Source organism: Trachurus japonicus, chromosome 15 (assembly GCF_045865225.1).
Source record: "Trachurus japonicus isolate A0001 chromosome 15, Traja_1.0".
Classification (NCBI taxonomy): domain Eukaryota; kingdom Metazoa; phylum Chordata; class Actinopteri; order Carangiformes; family Carangidae; genus Trachurus; species Trachurus japonicus.
Genome location: NC_140921.1, coordinates 23,208,417 through 23,232,392, shown reverse-complemented (window position 1 = coordinate 23,232,392; position 23,976 = coordinate 23,208,417). Strand labels below are relative to the sequence as shown.

Sequence of the window (23,976 nt, the reverse complement as noted above, 5' to 3'; positions counted from 1 at the left end):
CATCCCCTCCTCCCGCCCGGCCCTCTGTCTCTTCTCATAAAACAAGATACTAAGATTGGTTTATCATTTTCTCTCCTCAATGCCAGTCTCCCTCTGGTGTGCACCATCTTAGAGCCACGCAACTGGAACAACCTTGTTCCATCTGTAATGGCTCCCTAGGCAGCAAGTGCAGCACGTCCTTGTATGGTGATAGTTTTGGAGACCTGCCAGTTAAAAGGAACAATGATCTCAAAGACTAGACACAAGGTTTTAATGTTTAAGAGCTTCACTTTATTATACAAGCTACAACCAGTACAATTTGAATGCAATATACCAACAGAATATGCTTCCACAGCATCGCTCTGTCTATTTCTAATACAAGCTTTTTACAATGTGCAACATTGCTCAATTACATGAGTGTGCATAGACACATGCATTTCCATTCAACCCAGACCACAGAGTTTTTGAAATTGTCACACCAGATTTGAAAGCACAAACAAACAACCACACTCACAGACACTAACACACACACATGCAAACAAGAACATGGTGTTACGGACACATTTGAAAACAATAATGCACACACAATAAAAACTTATCAAAGTATTCAAATCTTCAACAGTACAGTAAAAAATGAGATGCATATATAATACCCTGACCTGTACACCTGCTACACATCAATAGGAGATCATTTCCTTTTCGACACCTGCTGTACACATTATACCCCAACGTGAGCGAACCACCCGTGGTTTCACACTTCATCACTAACAGTGATCACACACATGCATTTTAGTCATAGAAATAACTTCTCACCCTTCTTTAATCTATCTTGATATGATGATTCTTTGGTTATCATTTCAAAGCTAGTCTTTCTTACATGTGCTAAATAGTATTTTGTTTTTTACAGTCCCATTGCACGCAAAAATAGACAAATCTACACATCCAAACAAAAAAAATTACAAAACAGCATTGTAATGGCAGTGATAAAACGGATGGCAGTTTTATGGTGGTGTATGTCTTGTCTTGTTGTTGTTTTTTATTAAAACTCAGTAAGGCTACATTCAATGGAAAATCAATAAACATTTTTTTTTCATTTATCACACTGTACACAAGCATTAATAACAAGCATTGAAAAAAGAAATCAACAATTTTTACCCTAAATTCTGTATTTACTGATATTTTCAGCACTGAATGAATTTATTTAAGGCCACTGTGAAGTGCTCTGTTTCTGAGTACAGGAAGGAAGGAGAGTATTTAGAGCGACAGAGCTGACAGTAACTGAGGTAGCAAAGAGGGAAGAATAAAGAAGCCAAGGCCAAGGGAAGATGATGAAGAGCAACTGTGTAATGCCATAAAATAACAAATTACTGTCAACTTGCACAAGAACACAGGGACTATTCTTTGGATACGGCCTTTGGTCTGGTGCTATTAGAACCCTTTATAACAGGGACGGGGATGAGACCGGGGTCACCTTAAGGATTTGGTTAAGTTCAAACTAATGAGACATGGTTTTCTCATAGTTGCAGTCCAGTTTGTGCTCCCTTGACTTACCAAATTGCAGTTGAAGTGAAACATGTAAACAAATGTAACATTACCAGAATGTTTTTTTGTTAAAAAAAAAGAAAGAGGATAATGTTTGAACTGGTCCAGACAACTTAGATATGGAGGGTGCACAGCAACTGTTTCATTTGCTGCCCCTGTGCAACACAACAACCCCACCCTCAGCACTCTGGGTTCGCCTCAAGCAGTGAATCCCACCAGACTGATGTGTCTGCTGGTTAACAAGATGTTTAAAGCGTCTAGAACAGCACACACAATCCCAGCCCCCTACCACAACACAACTGCTCACAAGCAAAAGTTCACTTTTGGCCTCCAGCTGTTGTTGCAGGTGGAAAGAATCCATTCCCTCCTGCGGTCCAGACAATGTACACAATCCCAGCAGAGGTTATTGTGAGATAGCTCATAAGAGAAACATTGCTCTGAAGGCATAGAGAAGAGGAACAGAGATGCAGGAGTGTTTCCAGGTCAGCAGTTAGAGCAACGGACGAGGTTTCATCCCACTTTAAACCTGCAGGAAATCTGGGGATTCTGGGATGGTATCTGGAACAGAGAAAAGCGCAGGTCAGCAAGAGAGAGGTGATAACAGGTGATCCACACGTATCAGTCTGCACAGATGCACGTCTTGTGCTGATGTGCTAATTTAGATTGTGTAGGAGTTCGCACTTTTAAAATTGCACTTCCTGTACCAAAAACAGACAGATGTTGTAGAAGAGACACGCGAAAAGAATTCTATTACAAATCCTCCTACCCCTTAGAGCGCACGGGAACTGTCCGATTTCTGGGAATAAAACCTGTCTAGCTAGAAAACCATTTAAAAGCAGAACAAGAGGTTGCAAGTCTCAGTTGCGACATGTTTAAGATAAGAGGGAACTGCTGCTAGTTAAATTCCACTCAGCTTAAGGTCAGTAGGTCTAAAAAGATGAAGAAAAAGCTGAAGTGTGGCTTTTAGCCACGTAACATGAAACTTCAAAAAGGAAACCAGGCTTTGTACGCTGCACAGTGGAATACTGAAGAAAATGAGCTTTGGCGAGCATAATGCATCTTGACGAATGTGATGTGTATGTACAGTCATGTGTAATCTCGTAGTGTTACCAAAATTTTGGAAACTGATGACATTTCATATAACAAAACTGTTATTTGAGATGCTATGAAATGTTTCCATCTGTCAGTTACAGAAAGCAGTAGTCTTCCTGTTTGTGACATACTATATTATTTTTTAGACTAACTTTCACTGTGGATGTTGCGGTTACCTTAAGCTTTAATAGCTCTACCAGAATCCAATATGGGTACAAACAAAACTGCAGCATCTCAGTTGGGGCTCAGTCAGTGGCTGTGGCCTAGTTTTACAGTAAGTTTTTCAGTTTTCTCAGGTTTCTGAGAAACTGTTCAAGGTCGTAGAAATAACATGTGTGATGGTTCAGGGTGGATTTTCAGTAAATCTGGCTCTGTCCTTTTCTGAGTGTGTGCTTCCAGAAAACGGGACAATCCACCTCAGTATGCCTGGAATGTCGGCACAGGTGCCCCGGGAATCGGTAGAAAAACACTCAGGATTGAATCCCTTCACCGTAACTAATGTTTCAATATTATTTCAAGTTGGGTCTGAGAGAACGGCTGAAGGGGCCATTAGTGTTAAATGAGAGTACTGATGGATGGAGAATGACTTGCGAGGGAGTCAAGACAAGTATTCAGGAGATGGCAGCAGAAGGAGGTGGTTTCAGTTGTGTAGGAGAGTTAAACTCCCCACACAGAACTTTTTTTTTCTTAGTCACAAAAACAGCCCAGCTGTTTTGAGCGTGCGTGCAAGTATGTGCAAGAATGTGAGCATCTTTCCACCATCATCACTGCTGATGCAGGATGTTTCAGCAGAGGCACATCACGCTCTTTGATTGCGTCAGTCTTTTACCAAACTGTACATTTTGAAATAGGTATTTCCAGAACTAGGTATGTGTAATACAGTCATGTTACACTACCTAAGAAACAGTTTACATCATGTTAAGATCAATGATAATGTGAAGGGACTCAGACACGACCTGCAAATGGATATGATGCACAATCATACTAAACTGAAAGGCGCCCACGCAGATGTGGACATGAACTCCCCTAAGAGTGAGGAAACTCGTGGTGTTGGTCAGAGGCAAGTTAAGGGACAAAAGCTGAACAAAACTGAGAGTGGGTGAAAAAATGTCCCAGCCTGAGCTGAGTGATTTAGTATTTTTCATCAGCACATGGCTATAGTTTAGTTTATTTTGGTCCTAGTTCACAGAACATGAATAAACACAGTTAAAAACACACAAAATGACACCAAAAAGGTGTAGGCAGAAGCCAAAGCCTGTTTTGCCTACCCTATGTTCTATCTTACTGCTATTCCCTGTATTATTGCCTCTATCTTGGTCTGACTCTGTAGCATCAGCTGCTGTTCTGTCATGATGTACAGTGTGTGTGCACCCTACCTTCTATTGGGAAGAATACGTCCCCATGCGCAGGAGGAGACAGAGGGGTTCCTGGCTCGGACAACAGGTGGCGTCCCGTCTCAGAGGCTTGTCTGGTCATGATCTGAGAAACGGTTCTGGTCTTAATCTGTGGTGAGCCCCCAAGGAACACTGGGTTCTCGTGGCCAAGGGCCTCACTGAGAACACACACAAATTGACACATACAATTTAGAAAGGGAACCATACAAATGAGTAAGTAGTTGCAGATAAATCGTTGCAACACTCATCTGTTGCCTAAGACATTTAGAGTTACATGTGTCACTTTGTCTAGCAGTAAGGGTGATGCTTGTTTCCCTGTAATGAACTTTTAATACTCTACCCAGATGGTTTGAGAGTATTTAACACATGTAGACTCCCTGGGTGTGGTGTTTTTAGTAGCTTGTATACATGCGCATAAATGAATGACAGTACAGTATTCCTGCTGTGAGTCATAATAGATTCCCCACAAAATACACCCCAGGGACACTAATAACATAACAAGTCTGAATCATTTTGCTGGACAGTAACTTAACTTACAGCTTAAAATATGGTAATGACTTGAGTTGTTGCAAACAAGACAAGAATCTACCCATTGTACATAATGTAGTAGACTATATCTGTGTGTGTTATTATTCTGAGGAGCAGCTGTGGCTGGCTTGTGAGATCAGCTGTGTGAAACACTGTGGGAAAACTCACCTGTCCATCCTCACCAGCTCTTGTGCACCTGGGAGAGAGGAAACGGGAAATGGGCCATTGTGAGTGAATTGAAACGGAGCGGAACACTACAGATACAGGCCGAATGTGCTTCCTTCTGTGTGAAATGCAGTTAATCCGCCTCACTGACAGGAAACATGAGTCAGGAAAAACACTTTGGGGAACCAAGTGTAAGAGATGTACATCTGAACCTTAGCATGAACATGTGTGTGCTCGTGTGTGGATGGATATCAGCATTACGTACGTCTGCTGGAGTGGCTGCTCTCCCTCTGTTTGTACACAAGCACCAGGATAAGAGGCAGAGCGAGCAGAGCCACAATGCAGGCTGTTATGGCCAAGGCCACTGGCACAGTGCCTGGGGAAGCAACAGAGAGACTGAGAGTTAAATAAATGGAATAACTGGCCAGTCATCTCCGGGCTATGAAGCCTTGAATTATGTAACATACCTTCAGATGGTGAAGGATCCCAGACGGTGCAATCTTGAGACCCATTTCTCCCTAGAAAGAGAGAACAAACACATTGTTTCTCACATACAGCAAACCACAATATGGCATTGGTTTGGCTCTCTGCTTGTTAAATGCAACAACTGTTCACTATAGCGTGTGATGTTTTGCACAGAGTTGTAGACCAGGATGAGTAATTGTAGACCACATCATATAGACAGAAAATAGCATAATAATAACGTCCTACTTAGCAGCCTCATACACAATGGTTTATGGCCTATGGTTAACAGGTCTTACTACTACTTCACCATATAGATTCACACTAATACATTTAGTGTCCTTACGTGGTGTAATTTGGAGGACAAAGTGACTGTGGGGTCTCTGCAGCAGCGTGGCATGTTTGTTCGCCACTTGGAGGTCTAGCACCATACAGCAGTAGCGACCTTGGTCAGCGTGGGTCACGTTCTGCAGAACCACCCAGAAATTCTGCTCCGAATGTCCAAACTGCAACCCCGGGCTTTGGTTGGCATGGGAATGGCTAGCATGGCGCACGCCGCCATCCTTTGGTGAACAGTGCTGATCGCTGTGGGGCGTGAAAAGCCAGCTGCGCTTCAAGACATCACTTTTGTGCAAGGCAGCACCTTTCTGGGTACACACCAGTTTGACAGTTGCACCCTCAGGACAGGTGTAGAACATGTGGGGGGCTGAGACACTTATTGTGGCCTGGGCATGGGCCAGCTCACTTTTGCCTAGAGAGAGAAGACAAATATGGAAGAATAAAATTAACACATGCACACTTTATTGCAACTTTCAGACAGTCCTTACGTCCTAGTTATAGAACACCACACAGAAACTCTACAAATGTATAACCTGAAGGATTAAGCTTAGGTATCTGGGGTTATGACAATCATTAGAGTAGGTGGGATTTATATGCAGTGGAAATTAGGGGAAGTCCCTGAGAAACTCAGCCCATGGGAACACAAATCCTTTATAGAGTCAGTCTATTGCAGATGACAAAGAAAAACCAGGGGAAAGAATGAGGTATATTTAGTAAACCGAAAAAAAACATTGTAGTCACATGTTTGTTTAGTTTATCTTTCCGCAGGTCGAAATCCAGAAGAACTTAAAGTAGTAAAACAATAAAAACCAACATCAATATGTTATTAGTAATATAATTAAATTAATTTCTACTGATTTGGTAATAATATGGAAAATCCATGCTAATGCAGGTGCACCATGAAAATAATCACAAAATTCCATCTCTCAGTTTCTTTGAGTCTGGGCGATTAAACATTCATGAAGGTGTAGCCCTCATATCACGGGGTTGCATGGTTAACCACAGTTCAAATTATTGGTAGAAATTGAGTGGGACCGAGTTCCTGCTTTGTTCTACCAGTCAGACCACAAATAGCCACAGTGCAAAATGTAATTATAGAAAGTACCAATCTAAACATGAATTTAAAGCCGCAGTCAAACAATTTTCCATGCCCTATTTCTGCACAATACAAGCTTCCTGGTTTTGGGTCAACATAGTTTCTTTCCTGTTCTGTATATTGGTTTGTAATTAAATATACCAACCTCCTGTGGGAGCTAAATTGCCTGGTCCTCTCACAGGGCTAGAGAGAGACACCAGCCCAATACATACAGGATCTCATGTGACATCTGATTTGCCGTAAAACTACGTAATGCAGAAATCTGACTGATGCAATGCCACTGTTGCTGCATGGTATGATTGCCCACTGACTGAGGTGAAATAGCCATTTCTTTCTCAGAAGATCTTACCTTATGCATTGTGGAAACCAAACAGACAGCTGTGAGACATCTCTTTACATGTTGCATAAACCATCCTCCTGCTCTCAGTCTCAACCACTTCCTGCTCTGACTTTAGTGCAACAGTGGAATGCAAAGATAAACTCTTTAATGTGTGCTCTGAGTGATTATTACATCGCAGTAACAAAATCAACATATCCTCGGGCTGAGCATCCCAAAGCCCTCATCTAAGCCTTACCAAGAAAAAAATAACACATACACAACATAATCTATCAGATGCACCCACACTACACAGCTGTAGTGTAGCATCAATGCACACAATGAATGGCTTTGCATCCATGACTGCTTAGCACTGCATAGACAGGAAAGGCTGCTTGTGAGTGTGGTGTGTGTGCATGTGAACTACAAGCATGTGGGGGGTGGACTGCAGTGAAAGAGAAGTACGCATTCAACTGTGTGTGGATGCAGCCAGAGATTTTCATCATGCATGGTAGATTTTGTGTGTTTGGAGGGTAGCTGGTCAGTGCCAGGATTTGAGGAGTGGACTTCCTTCCTGACTTGTCTCAGCACGCGAGCACGGCTCCCATTCCTCCTCCCGTCTGGCTCCTCACTACTCAAAAACTTTGAAGGGCTACAGCTGCTGCTGCTGCTGCTGCTGCTGCTGCTGCTGCTGCTGCTGCTGCTGCTGCTGCTGCTGCTGCTGCTGCTGCTGCACAGCTCTTTGTGGCCTGAACACTAACGATTTCAGTGGAGGCTTTTTTTCCCCATCTGCTGTCAAAGGCAAAAAACATCATGCCACAGATAGAACAGCAACATGTCAACTTAAACCCACAGAGATCTCAGAGAGCAGCTTTCTGTGATTAACTGTAACAGCTTTTTTTTATGCACTACCACTATTTTAAGGGGGCTGCAGAATATTAATGAGGAAGCCCATAAATAGTTTCAGTGTAAATGTCAATACCAGCTTGAAGTGACTGGTTTACCTTCCTGTTAATAGGCAGTACAGTAGCTCACCAGCCAATGACCTTTATTTTTTGATTAGCTGTGCATGTTTGTGTATACAACATGTGCAGCATCCTGTGTATGTGTCACAGAGTGCGTTGTACGTGCCATGCTCCTGTGTGTGCGCTGCTGAACTCTGCACTGGCCATTGTGTGTTAGGAAAAGCAATAGGAAGACCAGGGAGGGTGATTAAAGTGAAACTGTTGCCCCAGTAGCTGTTCCTGCCTGCGTAGTGGGACAATAGGAGGGGAAGCCCTTCTCTTCTCCTGTTTCACACCCGCCCCGTCGTCCTGTGTGCCCTTTTTATTTTGACAACTCGCCTCCCCAGTTTCTCTGGTCCTGTTACACTAGTGGAGATAGATATGTATCTGGCAAAGGATGGATTTTTGCTCTTTTAAAGCCAAAAGTTGATCTAAGTTGCCAGCTGGCAAACATCAGTACATCTAATATAGATCAGATACAGCTTACTGACATGACCTAAAGGAGTATTTGGCAGACAATGGGTATCGTATCATTTAACATTCGTCTTCGGTGCCAAGTGGGCCGTGTTGCCCCAGTGCAAGCACCGCCTGAGCTTGATGTGGTCGCAACCAGGTAGAGAGAGACAGCAAGCATTACTCTGTCTCCAGTGCAGACAGGATTTCTTTCACTCGTGTACAACCAGACATCTGTGTTTTGGCCCTATTATAGATCTAAGTTTCCTCCTCTGATCTCCGTTCTCAGGATCCTGATAGCCCCTGAGGGCTCAGAAACAGGCCCTCCTTTGTTTTAAGCCTGAATGCCACCTGTTGAGGACATGTTGCCTATGACAGCTTTTTTTTTTTCTTCATTTCAGACAGGCAGCATAGCTTGTCTTCATTTCTCCCAGGTTTTGCCTAATCTTCTGCAGAGAACACTACGTTTTATCAATAGACACTATTCAAGCTGAAAAGCGAACATACACTGGTACTGTAAATCTAGTGTCCTTTCACTTGCACTAATTCTCTGCCGGTGTTTGTACAAGTGTTGCCTCTCCACATCCACCCACCTCCAACCCCGCCCCTTTTCGCACCTACTGTAATGATAATGATTATCCAACTCATTACAGGGTGTTAAATGAAACCAGCAGGATCCCAGATTACCCCCCCTCACCCCCACCCCACACCCACACAGAAAGAGAGAGTTTCAGGTGAAACCTTTAGCATCACAAAGAAACACATCTGACATGTTTTCATAAGTAGGAAGTATGTTTTGCACTTCCTAGTCATGAAAGGAAGTGGCTAAGGGTCAATGTTCATTTGTTGTGTCTTTTATTAGTTTGTGCAGCAATTTGGGATATAACATATTTGCACAAGGAGAGTCAGTCCAAGACACAACCTTCCTGTTTTATCTCTTCTAAATTTACACCATCAATTCAGCTACACGTGTAAAGGGTTGGGTAATGACAGCTTTGTAAGTTCAACATAATTACGCAGTTTCATCATTTTAAGTGTAAATGGGCATTTCTCTACTTATGAAAGCGTTTAAGTAAAATTATTGCATTGTTTAACAAAGGATGTCACAGAGTACTTTGTTTCCTCTTTTTCTGGGTTCTTCCTGTTTTGCATTTTAAAGTACATTTTGTGCTGTAGTTATATTGCTATACTGCTTCTTTTATATTTAATGTTTTATAGCTTTGCCCTAGCACAGCAGTTTCTGTAGTGGTGGCTGGGAGCAGAATCAAGGCTGTGTCAGTGGTCAATGATTTATCCTTGGGCTGAATCACCAGAGTGGGAGACATGTTACTAGAAGTATGAAGGCCACTGGTATTTGGGGATTTTTTTACTTGTCATCTTCACTGCATATTAAACATCAAACACAAAAACTGCAACTACAGATGTTTGTCATACCTTCAAAAAGCTTAGACCCGCAAAAATCTGAGAAGAGGGGAGCTCCCCCTCCTCCTCCTCCATCTCCTTATTGCTCATGCACATGCCGTATCTGCCCACACAACTGTGGCACATCAACACACTCAGTGACTGTGTGTGTCTCCCCCTTTCAGGCTTGTTCTTGTCGATGAGACTGATCCAGGAAGACATTTTTAATTGCTGTACTCAAGTAATGATTCACTCAATTAGGACGGGAATCAATGCTCAACATCAGCTCTGTCACAACAGGAGGAGAGAGCTCACATCCTGTGGAGCTCATTGACCATTTTGGACCGTGCCTTTTGTCCTTTTATTGTGAACTAAATGCTTATCTAGATGGAGAGGAAAAGGAGCAATGATTGTTTGCCAGTTTATCTTGAATCATGTTTTGTGGAGGAGAAGCCCATTATTGGCAGTGGCACAAGCAGCTGTTTTCATCACAGACTGAAAGGAAGGAAACTTCCAAACAAAGAAGACATAACTGTGGCTGAAGGGTGGGCACCATGGGTGTCTGAGGTTAGTCTTTAAGCCTTGTAGGGCTTTTATTGGAGCTTTTATTGAAGCTTTGTCTTAAAAAACTATACTGGAGTTTCCTTCTTAAAATAAATCTCTTCAGATCTATTTAAAGTAGACACATTTATCAACCTAATGTGAATATTTTGACCAGAGTGAGTCAGTTTTAACAAGTTCAGTAAACATCATTAGTTGCCTTTGACGGGACCTATCGCGTGAGTTTATCTGAAGAGAGCAAATCCTGAAGTGGAACACTGATAACCTCAGTGGTGTTTGAAGTGAGTCCCTGCGCCCCGAGGCAACAGCTGCTGCCTCTCCCCCTGACTCGCCGGCCTCCACTTTCAAGCCCTGTCTGGAAAGTCCTTGAGATACAAATCCCCACATTTCATAAACACCGTCCCATGAAAAAAAAAAACCGACATTTAACTCAGCAAACTTCCCCCAAACTCTCACTTTTTCCAACTTGTTATGTGTCCATTCTCAGACAGTTGTAGCTATAACAACATGGCTCTCCGGTTTGCGGCTTCGCTTCGTCATAAAGGCTGAGTTTAAGGTGGATTTACACTCAACTGTATCCCCAGGGAGGAGCCTTAAAACAGCTTCACACCAGATGTTCAATCTCAAAACAACAACAGCAACAAACAGCGCCCTGTGAAAGCTACACTCCCCACAGGAGTGGAATAACACAGTTGCGTGTGCGGCGGACGTGCAGCTGTTTGTGAAATTATTGGTAGACTACAAATAAACCAGACAGAAAAATAAAGTAACACGGTTAAAGTCGCTACTACAGCTCCGTTGTTGCTGTCAGACAGGATACATTTGATATGCTCCTCTGTACGGGACATGGTTGGCCTTTCTCCACCCAAAACTCACTTTACTATACTTTACTATACTTTACTTTTTTTGCTTTAACTTGCAGAAAACAAAACAAACACGCACACAAAAACCCTGGCCCCCATAAGAAAACAGTGAACGAGTCGGCACACGCCCGTCAGTCACGCTGTGAGCGGTCAGGGAAACGTGTGGAGGATGGATGTGTGTGTCAGTGCTCACCTTCAGCTATTGAAAACAGAGCAGAGCAGAGCCAGAGCATGAACTTCTTCCTCCACAGTGATGTCCGCTGAGTTAATCCTCCCTCCATAGTTGTGTTGAAGCAGTAGACACGACTCTCGTCTTCTCCTCCGTTCACACTCTCTTCAACTCGAATAACGCTGTGGCTTCGATGCTCCGAGGTGTTTGACAGCCGCTTTGTCACCGTATTAAACTTCACTTGCCTACTTGTGAACTTTAAAGCGCTGTTGCAACGTGAAACGCGTAGGCAACACGCCCCGCCCCCTGGCCACCACACTCTCCACCCACTGCGGGAGAGAAGTATCTAAGCAAAATATTTAGTACACAAAAAGAAGAAAAAGGACACTTAGTTTGGCTTCAATTATGTGATTTTATTTTTCTCAAAATTGATCATTGCATCTTGTATGTCCTTCAATGCCCATATTGGTAACACTTGATCATCTATTTTATATTTTTTAAACACAAACACAAGGAGTTTTTAATCTGACTATAAAATGCTCCTCCAGGCTTAGGATGGAAAAGTGGTGTGACTTGCTCTAGTTGGATCTTTAATCAGTAGCCTACAAAGTCAGTCAGATACCAGACTGGTTGAACAGGATTTATCCTAACACTCAGCTTTTGTTACCACAGAATACTTTAACTTTAGCTTATTCATCATAAAAGTGTCAGTGGTTTGTCAAAGAGGTCGTCTTTAGGTTGCACTGCTGTCTTCTGTTTTTTTGTGTGTGTCAGTGTTTTGAAAAAGAAACAATAGAGCCCTCTTACCTTTAAGTTTTACTTTACATTCTCTGAAGATATTTCTCAATATTTTTGTAGTGAAATATGCCTCAGTCTGGTCCAATTCTCCAATGTTAAAGGAATCTTGAATATCACATATACCTACAGCCAATGAAGACAGTAATATGTTTCCTCTCCAGCAGAAAACCTTAGTAATCATTCTGGTAGAGAGCAGTGTATAAAGATGTAGGGTGGATGGAGAATGAAAAATGGACTGACAATATGTTATTAAGTTATCATTGTGAAATGACAAATGGTGATGTGAGGTTTTTGTTGGCAGTCATGATATGTGTTTGATGATAAATCACTGAAGGATCTTTTTTGTGTTATGATGATGAATGGACAACAAGATCAAATTTAGACTTTGGCTACTTGTAGGCCCAGCTGGCACTGAACTGGAAGTGAATCACATGTTGTCAGTAGAGTTTGATACAATAAGCAGTAAATAGTCGACACAGCTGTGAAAGTTTCCCCGTGCCCCTCACAGACTTCAACAACCATCTACGTCCACATTGTGGATGAGAATGATAACGCCCCAGAGTTTCCCGAGGAGGAGTATGTCACAGTGCTGAGCGAGGGGCCGGACACAGTGGGTGCCACTATCGCCACGGTAACAGCCATCGACCCAGACGAGGGAATGAATGGCACTTTGCGATATGCGATCGCTCATGGCAACCTGATCCAGACCTTTCATATCAACAGTGTTACGGTAAGATATGGAAACTGGTATGTATGCTGTAGTGTTAGAAACAACAGCAACAGAGCACAAGTCAACCTTCTGTGTGTGCTGTGTGTGTTCAGGGAAGAATCACTGCTGTGAAGGAGCTGGACTACGAGATCAGCAATGGACACTACGCACTGGTTGTCACAGCAACAGACCAGTGTCTAAACCCTGCTCTTCGCCTGACATCTAGCACAACAGTAATGATGAAAATGAGATGCACTTCCTCAAAGTTTATTTTAAAAATGACCTCTCTCCTGATTGCAAAGAGTTGAAAACTCTTCCTCCCTCTTTAGGTGCTCGTAAATGTCCTAGATGTGAACGATGTGACACCCACGTTCCCTAGAGCCTATGAAGGGCCCTTTGAGGTTACTGAGGGCCAGCCAGGACCTCGGGTCTGGACACTCAGAGCCAGTGACGAAGACTCTGGGCTTAACGGCAAAGTGGAGTACAGCATCACCGGTGGAGATCACCAGAGTTAGTAACGGACTGGGTTTTTTTGTGGGGACATTGATATATTATTAAATCCTGTGACTCTGAGTCTCTTTCTTTTTCTCTCTCTGTCTCTCTCTGTCTCTCTCTGTGTCTCTCTCTGTCTATTAGATGAGTTCATGGTTTCTCCCGTGGAGGGCGAGCTTCGGGTGAGAAAGGATGTGGAGCTTGACAGAGAGGCTGTGGCCTTCTACAACATCACTGTCACCGCCCGAGACCTGGGAACCCCATCTCGCAACAGCTCGGTGGGCATTTTCACAAAACATGCAAACACGCACATACACACACGTCAAGCACACATACACACACGCACACAAACACATTTCAGTATCTTCTTGAATAGTCAGCAACTTCCAAGTTTCACTTCTGTACTGTACTTGGCTTGCACGGAAAATAGCCCTATACTAAACTCTTACATTTTCCATGAAAGAATAAATAGCACCACTTTCACTACCACTTGCACTACTCTGCCAAATCCATTATCTTTACATGGCAGTTAAACCTGCAATACATGTCAAAATTGAGCCTTGGCTTGTACATTATATATATAATATTTATTCAGAATAATCCTTTATTAAAAATAGTGGATCAAAATAATAACTACATGAATCAGACGTTTAATTCCTGGCATGTGTTTCTTTTAGGTGGTGGTGGGGGTCCATGTCTTAGACATCAATGACAACGACCCAATCCTCCTTAACCTGCCTTACAACACCAGTGTGAGCGAGGGTGCCTCCATACACACCTCTGTGGCCAGAGTGCGAGCACGCGATGCAGACAGCGGACGCAATGCACTGCTAACTTACAACATCACTGCTGGAAACCACGATGGAGCCTTCTACATCAATGACACAGTGAGAGAGAAGGATGGTGTGGTTTAGACACAACATAAAAGAAAAAACACATAAAAAAAACAACTGCTGATGTGGGATGTGAAAATAAAGTTAATCCTAGAAGTGTCAGGTTTATGTCTGGCAGTTTCCAGAACAGAGGATTTTGGTGTTATAAACAATTGTGGATCTACAGCGTCACAGTTTATACAAATACTGCATCTTCTTAGAAAGAAAAATACATATACTGTGGTATTACAAGGTTGTATACTTGTAATATGCATTTAAACAACTTGTGATATAAAGAATGACTCTGCACTCACCTGACTTCCTCTCTGCGTCTCTCAGACAGGTGAGGTGCAGGTGAACCGACCGCTTGACAGAGAGCGAGTTGCTGAGTACAGACTCACCATCACTGTGAAAGACAACCCAGAGAACCCCCGCATCGCTCGCAGGGTAAACCCAAGTTCAGTGCAAGTGTTCACACATGCTCTCACATAAACAGTTTCACATAAACCCCAATGACACAATTACAAATCACTGCAGTGACATAAAGCTGTGTATCTTTTCAATTCCTAACAACAAGCAATCTTGAAACCTGTTTAGCCTTTTACACTGTTTACTAGTCCTACATTTAGGACCAGTGTATTTATTGACTCTACGTGTTCTGTATCATGGCAACAATAAAATTATCACACCTATTTTTTTTCATTCACTAAATTAAACCATGAAATAGCAACCACAATGCAGCTGCATAGTCTTTCTGCAAAACGCTGTTACGTGGCATGCTTTAAATGTTTCATATATGTGAAAGGTGAGAAACAGTTTCATGCAAGAGCTGCAAACAAGTCGACCACCTGCAGCCTGCTGGGGTGTGCACAGTACTCGTGCAAAACCTGTGTACTACTACTCCACCACAACATTGTAGCAGGTTGCCTCTTATGGACTGATTCACTTATTTTTTATTTTTCCTTCCTCCTCACTTCTACACTACCCAATCTTTTGCTCATGTTTTGTTTTCTTCATTCCCCCTCTTCTCTCCCCTCCCACCACACCAGGATTCAGACCACTTGGTGATAACTATTCTGGATGAGAACGACAACAGGCCCATATTCACCCGGAGCAGCTACAGAGCTGAGATCACTGAGAACTCTGCAGCAGGTAGCATCCAGGCTGGTGTGTCTGTCTTCCTCCTCCTCAACTGTGTGCAGCACAGAGAACGGTGTCGAAACACCTTCTGAAAAACTGTAAACCACACTTCCTGACTTTGTTTACATATGTTAAGTGAAGTGATTTGTTCGTCTCTGAATGTTTAGGGGTGAGATGACTATGAATTTTTAGATTTAGATTTTCTTGGTCCATAATATGATTGAGGAATTTTCCCAAACTAAAGTCAGTGTCAATAAATTGAAATTGGACGACACATCAACAAGTGGCAAATGACTTATATGAAAACAAATCTAATCTGAGTGTAATCATTTTACTTCTTCACCTGTCCCTGTCTTCATCTGTGTCGGTCCTAGGCAGTACAGTGACAGTGTTGAATGGGCCGGTTCTGGCTGAGGATAAAGACATTGGGCCCAATGCTGTGGTGAAGTACCGCCTGCTGGGAGCTAGGGTTGACCTCTTTACTGTGGATGCCAATACTGGTAACATTGTGACTCTTCATCAAGCAGATATAAAGGAGAATTGCAGTGCAAATGTTAATGTCTCTGTATTTCCCCTCAGGCGTGATACTTGTGCGTCAGGGGGCGAAGTTGGATCGTGAGGCGTTCCAGGAGCCTCGGGTAGAGCTGTTTCTGGTGGGGGAGGATGTAGGAGGTTTAAACAGCAGTGTCCCACTGACTGTTACCATCCTGGATCAGAATGACAACCCTCCTGTGTTCAGCCCATCCAGTTTCAGTGTTCGGCTCCCTGAGAACAGCCCCACTGGTGCGTAGTCTGTAACTAATGCTCTGTGTGTAGGAGTGCACACTTCCTTCCTGTGATTATCTACACCTTGTTTCACTTTGCATTCCTCTGTTGGAGGGTTTAGGGGCTACATGTTGGGAATGGCGTCTAAGTCAGTGCTGTCCCTCCTGCAGGTGTGGTGGTGACTCAGTTGTCTGCCACTGACGCCGACTCCGGCTCCAATGGCTGGCTGATGTATCGGCTGGAAAGCGGCGCTCAGGACCGCTTCGTGGTGGACCCGCTCTCCGGTGCCGTCTTGGTGGGCAACAACACCCTCGACAGAGAAGACCGTGGGTCCTACCGCCTGGTTGTCATGGCAACCGATCGCGGAACACCTCCTATGTCGGGCACAGCCACCCTGACAGTCATCCTCGATGATGTAAATGACTCACGGCCCCGTTTTATAGAACCCATATCCATGATAAGTGTCAATGAGTCCACGCCCCCTGGTGTGGTGGTGGCCACGCTGACCGCTGAGGACCCGGATCTGCATCCTCGGCTGGAGTATTACATCATCTCAGTGGAGGCAAAGGACGATGGGAACAACCCAGTGGATGGCCTGCAGGAATCCTTTGGCATTGATTTACACACTGGTGAGTCACCGATCTTACTCACATTTAAACGATGATCTAGAAATCTTTACATTGGCCGATGATGTTAGATAATCAGTTCACTGAATAAACTGAGTCTTACTTATGTAAAACACATGTTCTCCGTGAATTTTCAGGTGCAGTGTTTGTGCGCAACCCCATAAACAGAGAGCTGGTAGCTACTTTTGAGATCATTGTGTCTGTACATGACAATGCCAGTGATGTAATTGACAAGTCAGGGAGCGTTCCTAATGGTAAGTTAATTTTTTTGTCATGAAATCTTTAAGTGTTATTAGTTCAGTTATCAAAGATATTTTCACTCTCTCTTCTCTCCAGCGAGACTAACCATCAACGTGTTGGATGTAAATGACAACGCCCCTCGTTTTCGGCCCTTTGGGGTGTCCAACTTCACAGAGAAGATTTTGGAAGGAGCTCAGCCCGGCACTACCCTGTTGTCAGTGTCAGCTGTAGACCCAGATAAAGGTCCCAATGGCCAGGTCATCTACCAGCTGCTCCACTTGCCCAGAGGGGGATATGTTAGATTGGAGGACCCTTCTGTTGGTATGACACTTCAAAAACCTGCCGTAGGCTGCAGGTTAAAAATTAATAAAGCCTCAAGCACTGTATTACTGTATTTCTTAAATGTATTATGACACTTATAACTGATAAAGATGAATCCAAATTATTTTCCAGGTAAGATAATAGCCAACCAGACGGTGGATTATGAGCAGGTACAGTGGCTTAATTTCACAATCCGGGCCCGGGACCACGGCACTCCCCCCAGGATCGCTGAGCTGCCAGTTTACCTGCGCATTGTGGACGTCAATGACAACAACCCTGTCTTCTTACAGCCCTCATATCAGGTACAGTACAGGATATTCAAAGACAAATAACAGCCACTCAGGCAAAAATGTAAAGTGCTGTTGAAGAAGAAAATGTATTTGTTATTCCACTATCGGCTTGTCTTTGCACGAAAAGCACAGGTGTCACTAATGACACTGATGATGACCACAAAAACAACACTCGTTTACAAAATTGAAAAGAGCTGCTGCCAAACATGAGGCTGAAAATAAAGCACATCATAACAGGAAATCTACCACTTTAATTTATCTTATGAGAGAGGTTTCATTTTATGTTATTATCAGAGCACTTAACATTTTTGTGTGGTATTATTGCTGCTTATTCACCTCTGGCTAAGCAGTTTGTCTCAAGTAGCTGTTTTCTCTCAAGTTCACTAATGTAGCATATGAAATTAAGTGCCATATAATTTAGTTTGCCTCTCTTGTTGGCACTTCTTTTATCATATCAAAACATCATCTTATTCTTAATCTATAATGTTATTCTGTTCCTGAGTCAAAGCATATTTTTATCTGTTATTGCAGGAGCCTGTGTTTGAGAACGTGAACTTGGGCACCACCATAGTTCGTGTCAGTGCTACAGATGCTGATTCTGGCCTCTTCGCTGTCATTGAGTACAGCCTGGTAGATGGAGAGGGCAAGTTTGGCATCAAACCAACTACTGTAAGTAAACCAATGCATCAGCTACAAAGTAACCATGTGGTGCTCCTCCCTCAGAATATCTGCTTTTATTTCAGTCTACATTTGGGCCATACCTAATAAAATCAGAATTCATTATATTACAATTCCATTAATTGGAATTTTGCCAAAAAGGACAAAACATAGAAGTTCATAACCCTTTGAAGGATGGTGTTCATGAACAAATGCAAAACAAGTTATTTTGATGAACTCCGAGAAGGTGTGGTCTGCATTCTGGTATTATTATGTCTTTAGTGTGCCAGCAGCACAGGGTGTCAAAGCTGAATTTCATCCTGCCAGGAAATAAAAGTTTAAACAAAGTCTTTCAGTGTAATAAAGACAAACTAAATAGTTTATCTCTGTGCTCCATTTCTGTCACACACACAGACTCAAATAAATGTCTTTATACAACCACCACTCCCAGTCAATACTTGTACTTCCTTCCTAATTACCCCCTCTCCTCTGTGTCAGGGAGAGATCTACATCCTCTCTCCTCTGGACAGGGAGACAAAGGACCATTACACTCTGACTGCAGTCGCTCGTGACAACCCCGGAGGCAGCTCCAACAACAGACGAGAAAACTCTGTCCAGGTAGACAACACTGGCTGTAACGACACAAGAACCTTATGTGAATGACGGTCTGAATAAATATTTAAGTCATCTGCACTCATAGAGTTAGTGCATGTTAACAGCCAACACCATCTATAGTGGCTTCTAGTGACTAAATGTATTTAAGACAGAGGACAATAAATGAAACATGCCACAAAACCTTGTTCCGCATAGTTTGAGGTGCTGTAATCTGGAGGTTTTGCTGCCCCAGTTGATTCTAAATGATTTTCCTGATGAGATATGTGATGAGGTAGAACCTGCTGTCACATGTATCATGATTATGAATATAACCTTGTGTCACAAATCTTCCGTTTGAATGTAATCTGTCGTTGATGCCCATCAGGTCCTGGTGACAGTTCTCGATATCAATGATTATCGGCCACGCTTTACAGAGCGGGTGTTCAACACCAGCGTGTTTGAGAATGAGCCCAGTGGTACGTCTGTGATCACGGTGAAAGCTACCGACCTGGATGAAGGAGAGAATGGAGCGATCCTCTACAGCATGTTGGGACCTCATTCAGGTATGGATGCATTCATAAAATCCACAGAACGTACAGCGAGTTGGTTAGTTGGAATAAACTGTCTTTGGGGGCCTCCTGTTTGCTTCAGTTGCCTTTGAGATGTATGAAGAGCTTGACTGGAGTGCTACTGTTGGAAACTGAATTGATTGGTATAATATTGAGTATAATGATTGATAACATAGTTTGTGAGGTCCCACAATTTACACTATATGTTAGGACAAAAATCAAAACATGATGTCCAAGGAATGCTCCTCTACAATCAAAGTGTGGCGTGGAACAAGGCATGGATCAGTGTGTGAAACCATTTCCAAAGCCTTATGTGTACCAACAGTGAACTTAATCATTGTGAAATGGAGAAAGACTGAACTCACCAGGACTCGTCCTAGAGTTGATTGTCCAATATGCGTAACCAGGCAAGAAGGTTCCTGGCGGGACGGACTAAATTTCCAAAATCATGGTGTGCCAAGCTCTAAATGACATAATAAAACTGGAGGTTGTTATCGCTGCCAACTGAAATACGAGTTTTAATACTGATACTACTGTAATTTAGACATTTCATTTTAAAAATTCTGAAATGTGTCATTAGGGATTATTGAGTGTAGTTTAATGGGCAGAAATGGCAAATCTATCCATTCACAATCAGGTCTACAACTTGATGAAGTTTGCAAAAGAGAACGGCTCAGAATACTTCTTTCGTTAGTCCATGAATGTCCTCTCTCCCTTTAGATGCATTTTCCTTGGATCCAAACACAGGGCTGGTGCGTTCTCGCCGTCTGCTTCAGTCTTCTGAACGCTTCAACCTGACAGTGGTGGCCACCGACCAGGGCCGTCCTCCGCTGTGGGGCACCGCAGACCTCATCATCACAGTCATAGACGTCAATGATAACAGACCTGTGTTTGTCAGACCTGCCAACGGGACCATCATCCATATCTCAGAGGTAACTGTTATCATATGACTCTGTTATCATACACATGTACTGACAATGAAACGCACAGTTTGTTAAAGTTCACACAAACACACACTGACTGTCTTCTCCCTCCCTGTAGGAGCAGCCTCCAGGCCTGCCTGTGTATGAGGTGCATGCAACAGACTCTGATGAGGGTGTGAATGGAGAAGTCCGCTACGCATTCCTGCAGACTGGAGCAGGTAACAGAGACTGGGAAAACTTCCACATCGATCCCCTTTCTGGAGTCATCACAACAACTGTGAAACTGGACAGAGAGAAACAGGCCCTGCATAGCGTGAGTCAGCTTTTTGTCCACTTAATATACTGAACCGTGCAGCGTTGTTTTTTTCTCTAACCGAGTCCAAACAACTCTCACAGCTTATCATTGTGGCCCGTGACATGGGTCAGCCAGTGCCTTACGAGACCACACAGCCTCTGCAGGTGGCGCTGTTGGACATTGACGACAATGAACCCGTCTTCCTCAAACCACCAGTGAGTAACAAGCTCTAGCAACATGACTTTATGTGGTAATCAGACCACAGGAGACCTCTGTTAAACTGTTTGTATGTTTGTCTTGTTCTATCTTGGTCTTTGTGTGTCTGTATGTTTGTGTGTGCATCTCAGCGGGGCAGCTTGCCTTACCAGAAACTGACAGTGCCTGAGCACTCCCCTCCAGGTACTGTGGTGGGGAACGTCACTAGAGCTGTGGACGCCGATGAGGGCTCCAATGCCATCGTCTATTACTTCATTGCAGGTGATGCAGTGATCTCCATATTCAGCCACATATCAAAGTCTAGTCAAAATGTGTTTGTGCATTCAAGAAGATTTAGAGCATGTCCATGCAGTGTGTCTGGAAGCTCTTGTATCCATTGTGTGGTCAGATTAAAGTCCTTATACTTCAAAAGCTTAGGAATAATAGGGACATTTGTATAGATCCATCCGTGTTCCGTTTCTATTTAAAGCCGGCCCTTTAGTGCTTCAGATGGCTGAACATAAATCCTTTCCATCTCTTCCTGCAGGGGGAAACAGCGATGGAAACTTTGGCGTGAGTCTAGATGGAGAACTGAAGTTGCATAGGGATCTGGACCGCGAGGAGATTCCGGTCTACTCCATCATCATCAAGGCCTCCAGCAACAGGAGCTGGACTCCTCCCAGGGGTCAGAGGGCAGCAAGGGCCAAAGCCCTGGACCCTGCCCGCGACCCCAGCCTGCTGGAAGTCCGCATCGAACTGGAGGACATCAATGATCAGAAGCCACGCTTCACTAAGGCTGAATACACTGCAGGTGATCCATGTTCTTGTTTGTACTGTGTGTGGATGCCGGTCCATGGGGAACCACCATAACCCTCTGTCCTGTCTTTGCTTCTCTGTTTCAGGAGTTGCAGCGAATGCCAAAGTGGGCTCAGAGCTGATCAAGGTGATGGCTGTGGATAATGATATCGGCAACAACAGTGTGGTCCAGTACCATATTGTTACAATCCGTTACTTTCAGTCACAGAGCAATGGTAGTGAGGATGTTGGCAGTATCTTCACCATCGGTAAGTTTGATCTTGTTAAGTATTCAGGATGTTTTCAGGCTAATGTTACATTGTTGTAACCAAATCCCATGAAAAGTAAACAACCAACAAACGATTATCGTGCATATCATATTTCTCACTTCCCCACTCTGTGATGTGTTGTTTTGATCCTTTTGCTGAATGTTTTTGGAAAGCGGTGCTTGAGCTCTCAGGTTGCCTGGCTCCAGATACACAGGACGTATTTGTTTGTAGGATAAATCAATTGTTGATTTTATTTTTCTTTGGATTTGTTACCAAAAAAATATGAAATATCACTACACATATACTTTCATGTCATGATCAATTATTTCTTTTAAATGCAAAATGAAAGTAATGAAATGGCTTCAACAAGAAGCACAGTCAATCAAGAGACACGTCCTTTCTTCCTATGCCTCTAATATTTACCATACATTTTCAATACACAGACCAGAATGCAGTCCCATGTTTTATTAGTTTTACACTACACACTACTAAGTCTTCTCATTGAGTCAAAGTCACGTCCTTTGTTGAGACCATATTCTGTCTTTTCATTTCAATAGGTTTGACAGATGGTATCATCAGAACCTACGACCTCTTCACGGCTTACAACCCAGGCTTCTTTCAGCTGGAGATTCTGGCGTGCGATTTTGTTGGACACAGTACAACCACCAATGTGAACATCTATATTCTGAGGGACGACCAGAGGGTCAAGATCGTCTTCAACGAGATCCCCGATTTGGTTCGTGAAAACCAGGACGACTTTGTCAACTTGCTGTCCAACATCACTGGAGCTATCGTCAACTTAGATGACATACAGGTAAAGGCTTTTCTATCAGGGTGTTTGTGGTTTCAACTTTTTTGTGTATGTTTTATAAACATCTGACATCTTTGACTCTCTTTCCTTCAATGCAGTTCCATGTGGACAAGAAGGGTAGGGTGAATTATGCACAGACAGACATGTTGATCCATGTTGTCAACAATCAGACCAACACCATCCTAGATGTTGAAAGGTAAACCTTCCTTAATGAAATAAGTCTTTTACTCGTTATATATATGAAGCCTGTATCTCCTCTCGTACGAGCAGGATTGTGCCCTGACATGAGTTTATGTGTGTCCTGATATTTGGTGTTTTACAGGGTGATTCAGATGATTGATGAGAACAAGGAGCAGCTGAGAAACCTGTTCAGAAAATACAACGTAGTGGACGTTCAGCCAGCTGTCACTGACAAGCTGCCTGACGACATCACCACACTGCAGGTCTGTGAGCCTGAGACCGCCACAAACCCGCTGACTGTTGGCAGATGTTTTGTATTTTTAACTTTTCTTTTTTTTTCATCTTTTACAGCTGGTCATCATAATCCTCGCTGTGCTCCTGTGCTTGGCAGGAATTTTGTTTGTAACAATGAACTGGCATTATCGTCGAGTGTAAGAATCATTCTGTATTCTATAAAAAGGCAGTGCTGTTTTGAAATGGATTTTTGTACTGAATCAGTCAGGCCGTTTTTTAGGCTCAGTGTGAGCAGACATCAGTCAGATACCAACATGTCTGTCTGATTTGATTTTTTGCTGTGTTGCAGACACCAGAGGAAGTTGAAAGCCATCGTTGCAGGATCCACAGGTGAGAAGTCGCTTCGCTGGCGGGACGGCCCCGCCAGCTGTTCAACTCCAGGATGTTGCTTCTGTCATGTGATAATGTCACTTAACTGTACAAATGCTTTACTTACTTATTACTTATTTATCCTCTACCATTCAGGGAACCAGGGTCTAATGGATATCCTGGATATGCCCAACACTAACAAGTACTCTTTCGAAGGGTGAGATAACAGTTCCATTTTAGGGACATTTCCTCCATATCACTTTGTAATGTTCCTCTTTATTTTTCTCAAAATATCATTTCCAGTTTCTGTCAGTATTTTTCTGACAGTTATGTTTTTCTGGGAACTGTGTTTGTTATTGTTAAATACATAGTACACTATGTATTAAACTATAACCTACTCAGTGGCTTATTTGTCATTGCCTTAAAGTTACAAGGCAAATAGTGTGAGTCCAGGAAGTCACAGTGTTT

At 43.1% G+C, this 23,976-nt stretch overlaps 2 protein-coding genes across 2 annotated transcripts in view; one reads left to right on the top strand and one right to left on the bottom strand.

Annotated features, from left to right (window-relative positions):
• Nucleotides 1-23,976, top strand: part of cdh23 (cadherin-related 23) — a 184,721-nt gene that overhangs the window by 136,523 nt on the left and 24,222 nt on the right. Inside the window, exons 38-65 of the mRNA XM_085800592.1 lie at nucleotides 12,671-12,892; nucleotides 12,985-13,104; nucleotides 13,201-13,381; nucleotides 13,508-13,641; nucleotides 14,041-14,250; nucleotides 14,575-14,682; nucleotides 15,285-15,387; nucleotides 15,750-15,875; nucleotides 15,955-16,158; nucleotides 16,311-16,769; nucleotides 16,904-17,020; nucleotides 17,103-17,327; nucleotides 17,460-17,629; nucleotides 18,149-18,286; nucleotides 18,773-18,892; nucleotides 19,254-19,431; nucleotides 20,158-20,369; nucleotides 20,479-20,673; nucleotides 20,757-20,870; nucleotides 21,003-21,132; nucleotides 21,398-21,661; nucleotides 21,753-21,914; nucleotides 22,472-22,728; nucleotides 22,824-22,921; nucleotides 23,048-23,168; nucleotides 23,257-23,336; nucleotides 23,489-23,529; nucleotides 23,665-23,725. Coding sequence (XP_085656718.1) covers nucleotides 12,671-12,892; nucleotides 12,985-13,104; nucleotides 13,201-13,381; nucleotides 13,508-13,641; nucleotides 14,041-14,250; nucleotides 14,575-14,682; nucleotides 15,285-15,387; nucleotides 15,750-15,875; nucleotides 15,955-16,158; nucleotides 16,311-16,769; nucleotides 16,904-17,020; nucleotides 17,103-17,327; nucleotides 17,460-17,629; nucleotides 18,149-18,286; nucleotides 18,773-18,892; nucleotides 19,254-19,431; nucleotides 20,158-20,369; nucleotides 20,479-20,673; nucleotides 20,757-20,870; nucleotides 21,003-21,132; nucleotides 21,398-21,661; nucleotides 21,753-21,914; nucleotides 22,472-22,728; nucleotides 22,824-22,921; nucleotides 23,048-23,168; nucleotides 23,257-23,336; nucleotides 23,489-23,529; nucleotides 23,665-23,725 — 4,550 coding nt within the window. The remainder of the gene's footprint in view (nucleotides 1-12,670; nucleotides 12,893-12,984; nucleotides 13,105-13,200; nucleotides 13,382-13,507; nucleotides 13,642-14,040; nucleotides 14,251-14,574; nucleotides 14,683-15,284; nucleotides 15,388-15,749; nucleotides 15,876-15,954; nucleotides 16,159-16,310; nucleotides 16,770-16,903; nucleotides 17,021-17,102; nucleotides 17,328-17,459; nucleotides 17,630-18,148; nucleotides 18,287-18,772; nucleotides 18,893-19,253; nucleotides 19,432-20,157; nucleotides 20,370-20,478; nucleotides 20,674-20,756; nucleotides 20,871-21,002; nucleotides 21,133-21,397; nucleotides 21,662-21,752; nucleotides 21,915-22,471; nucleotides 22,729-22,823; nucleotides 22,922-23,047; nucleotides 23,169-23,256; nucleotides 23,337-23,488; nucleotides 23,530-23,664; nucleotides 23,726-23,976) is intronic.
• Nucleotides 230-11,590, bottom strand: vsir (V-set immunoregulatory receptor). Its single transcript, XM_085800588.1, has 7 exons — nucleotides 11,389-11,590; nucleotides 5,509-5,913; nucleotides 5,168-5,218; nucleotides 4,966-5,076; nucleotides 4,704-4,731; nucleotides 3,990-4,165; nucleotides 230-2,079 (listed from the first exon to the last, which is right to left on the bottom strand). Exons 1-7 carry the CDS (start codon nucleotides 11,474-11,476, stop codon nucleotides 2,042-2,044), a joined length of 897 nt encoding a protein of 298 aa, XP_085656714.1. The 5' UTR covers nucleotides 11,477-11,590; the 3' UTR covers nucleotides 230-2,041.

Bases quoted from the DNA above. Each gene is read 5' to 3' on its own strand.
- vsir (XM_085800588.1), bottom strand. From the start codon at position 11,476: ATGGAGGGAGGATTAACTCAGCGGACATCACTGTGGAGGAAGAAGTTC. The intron at 4,732-4,965 runs GTACGTAATGCT...CCTCTCTCCCAG, and splicing joins GAGCAGCCACTCCAGCAGAC to GTGCACAAGAGCTGGTGAGG. The intron at 4,166-4,703 runs GTGAGTTTTCCC...GTGTGTTCTCAG, and splicing joins GAGCTGGTGAGGATGGACAG to TGAGGCCCTTGGCCACGAGA.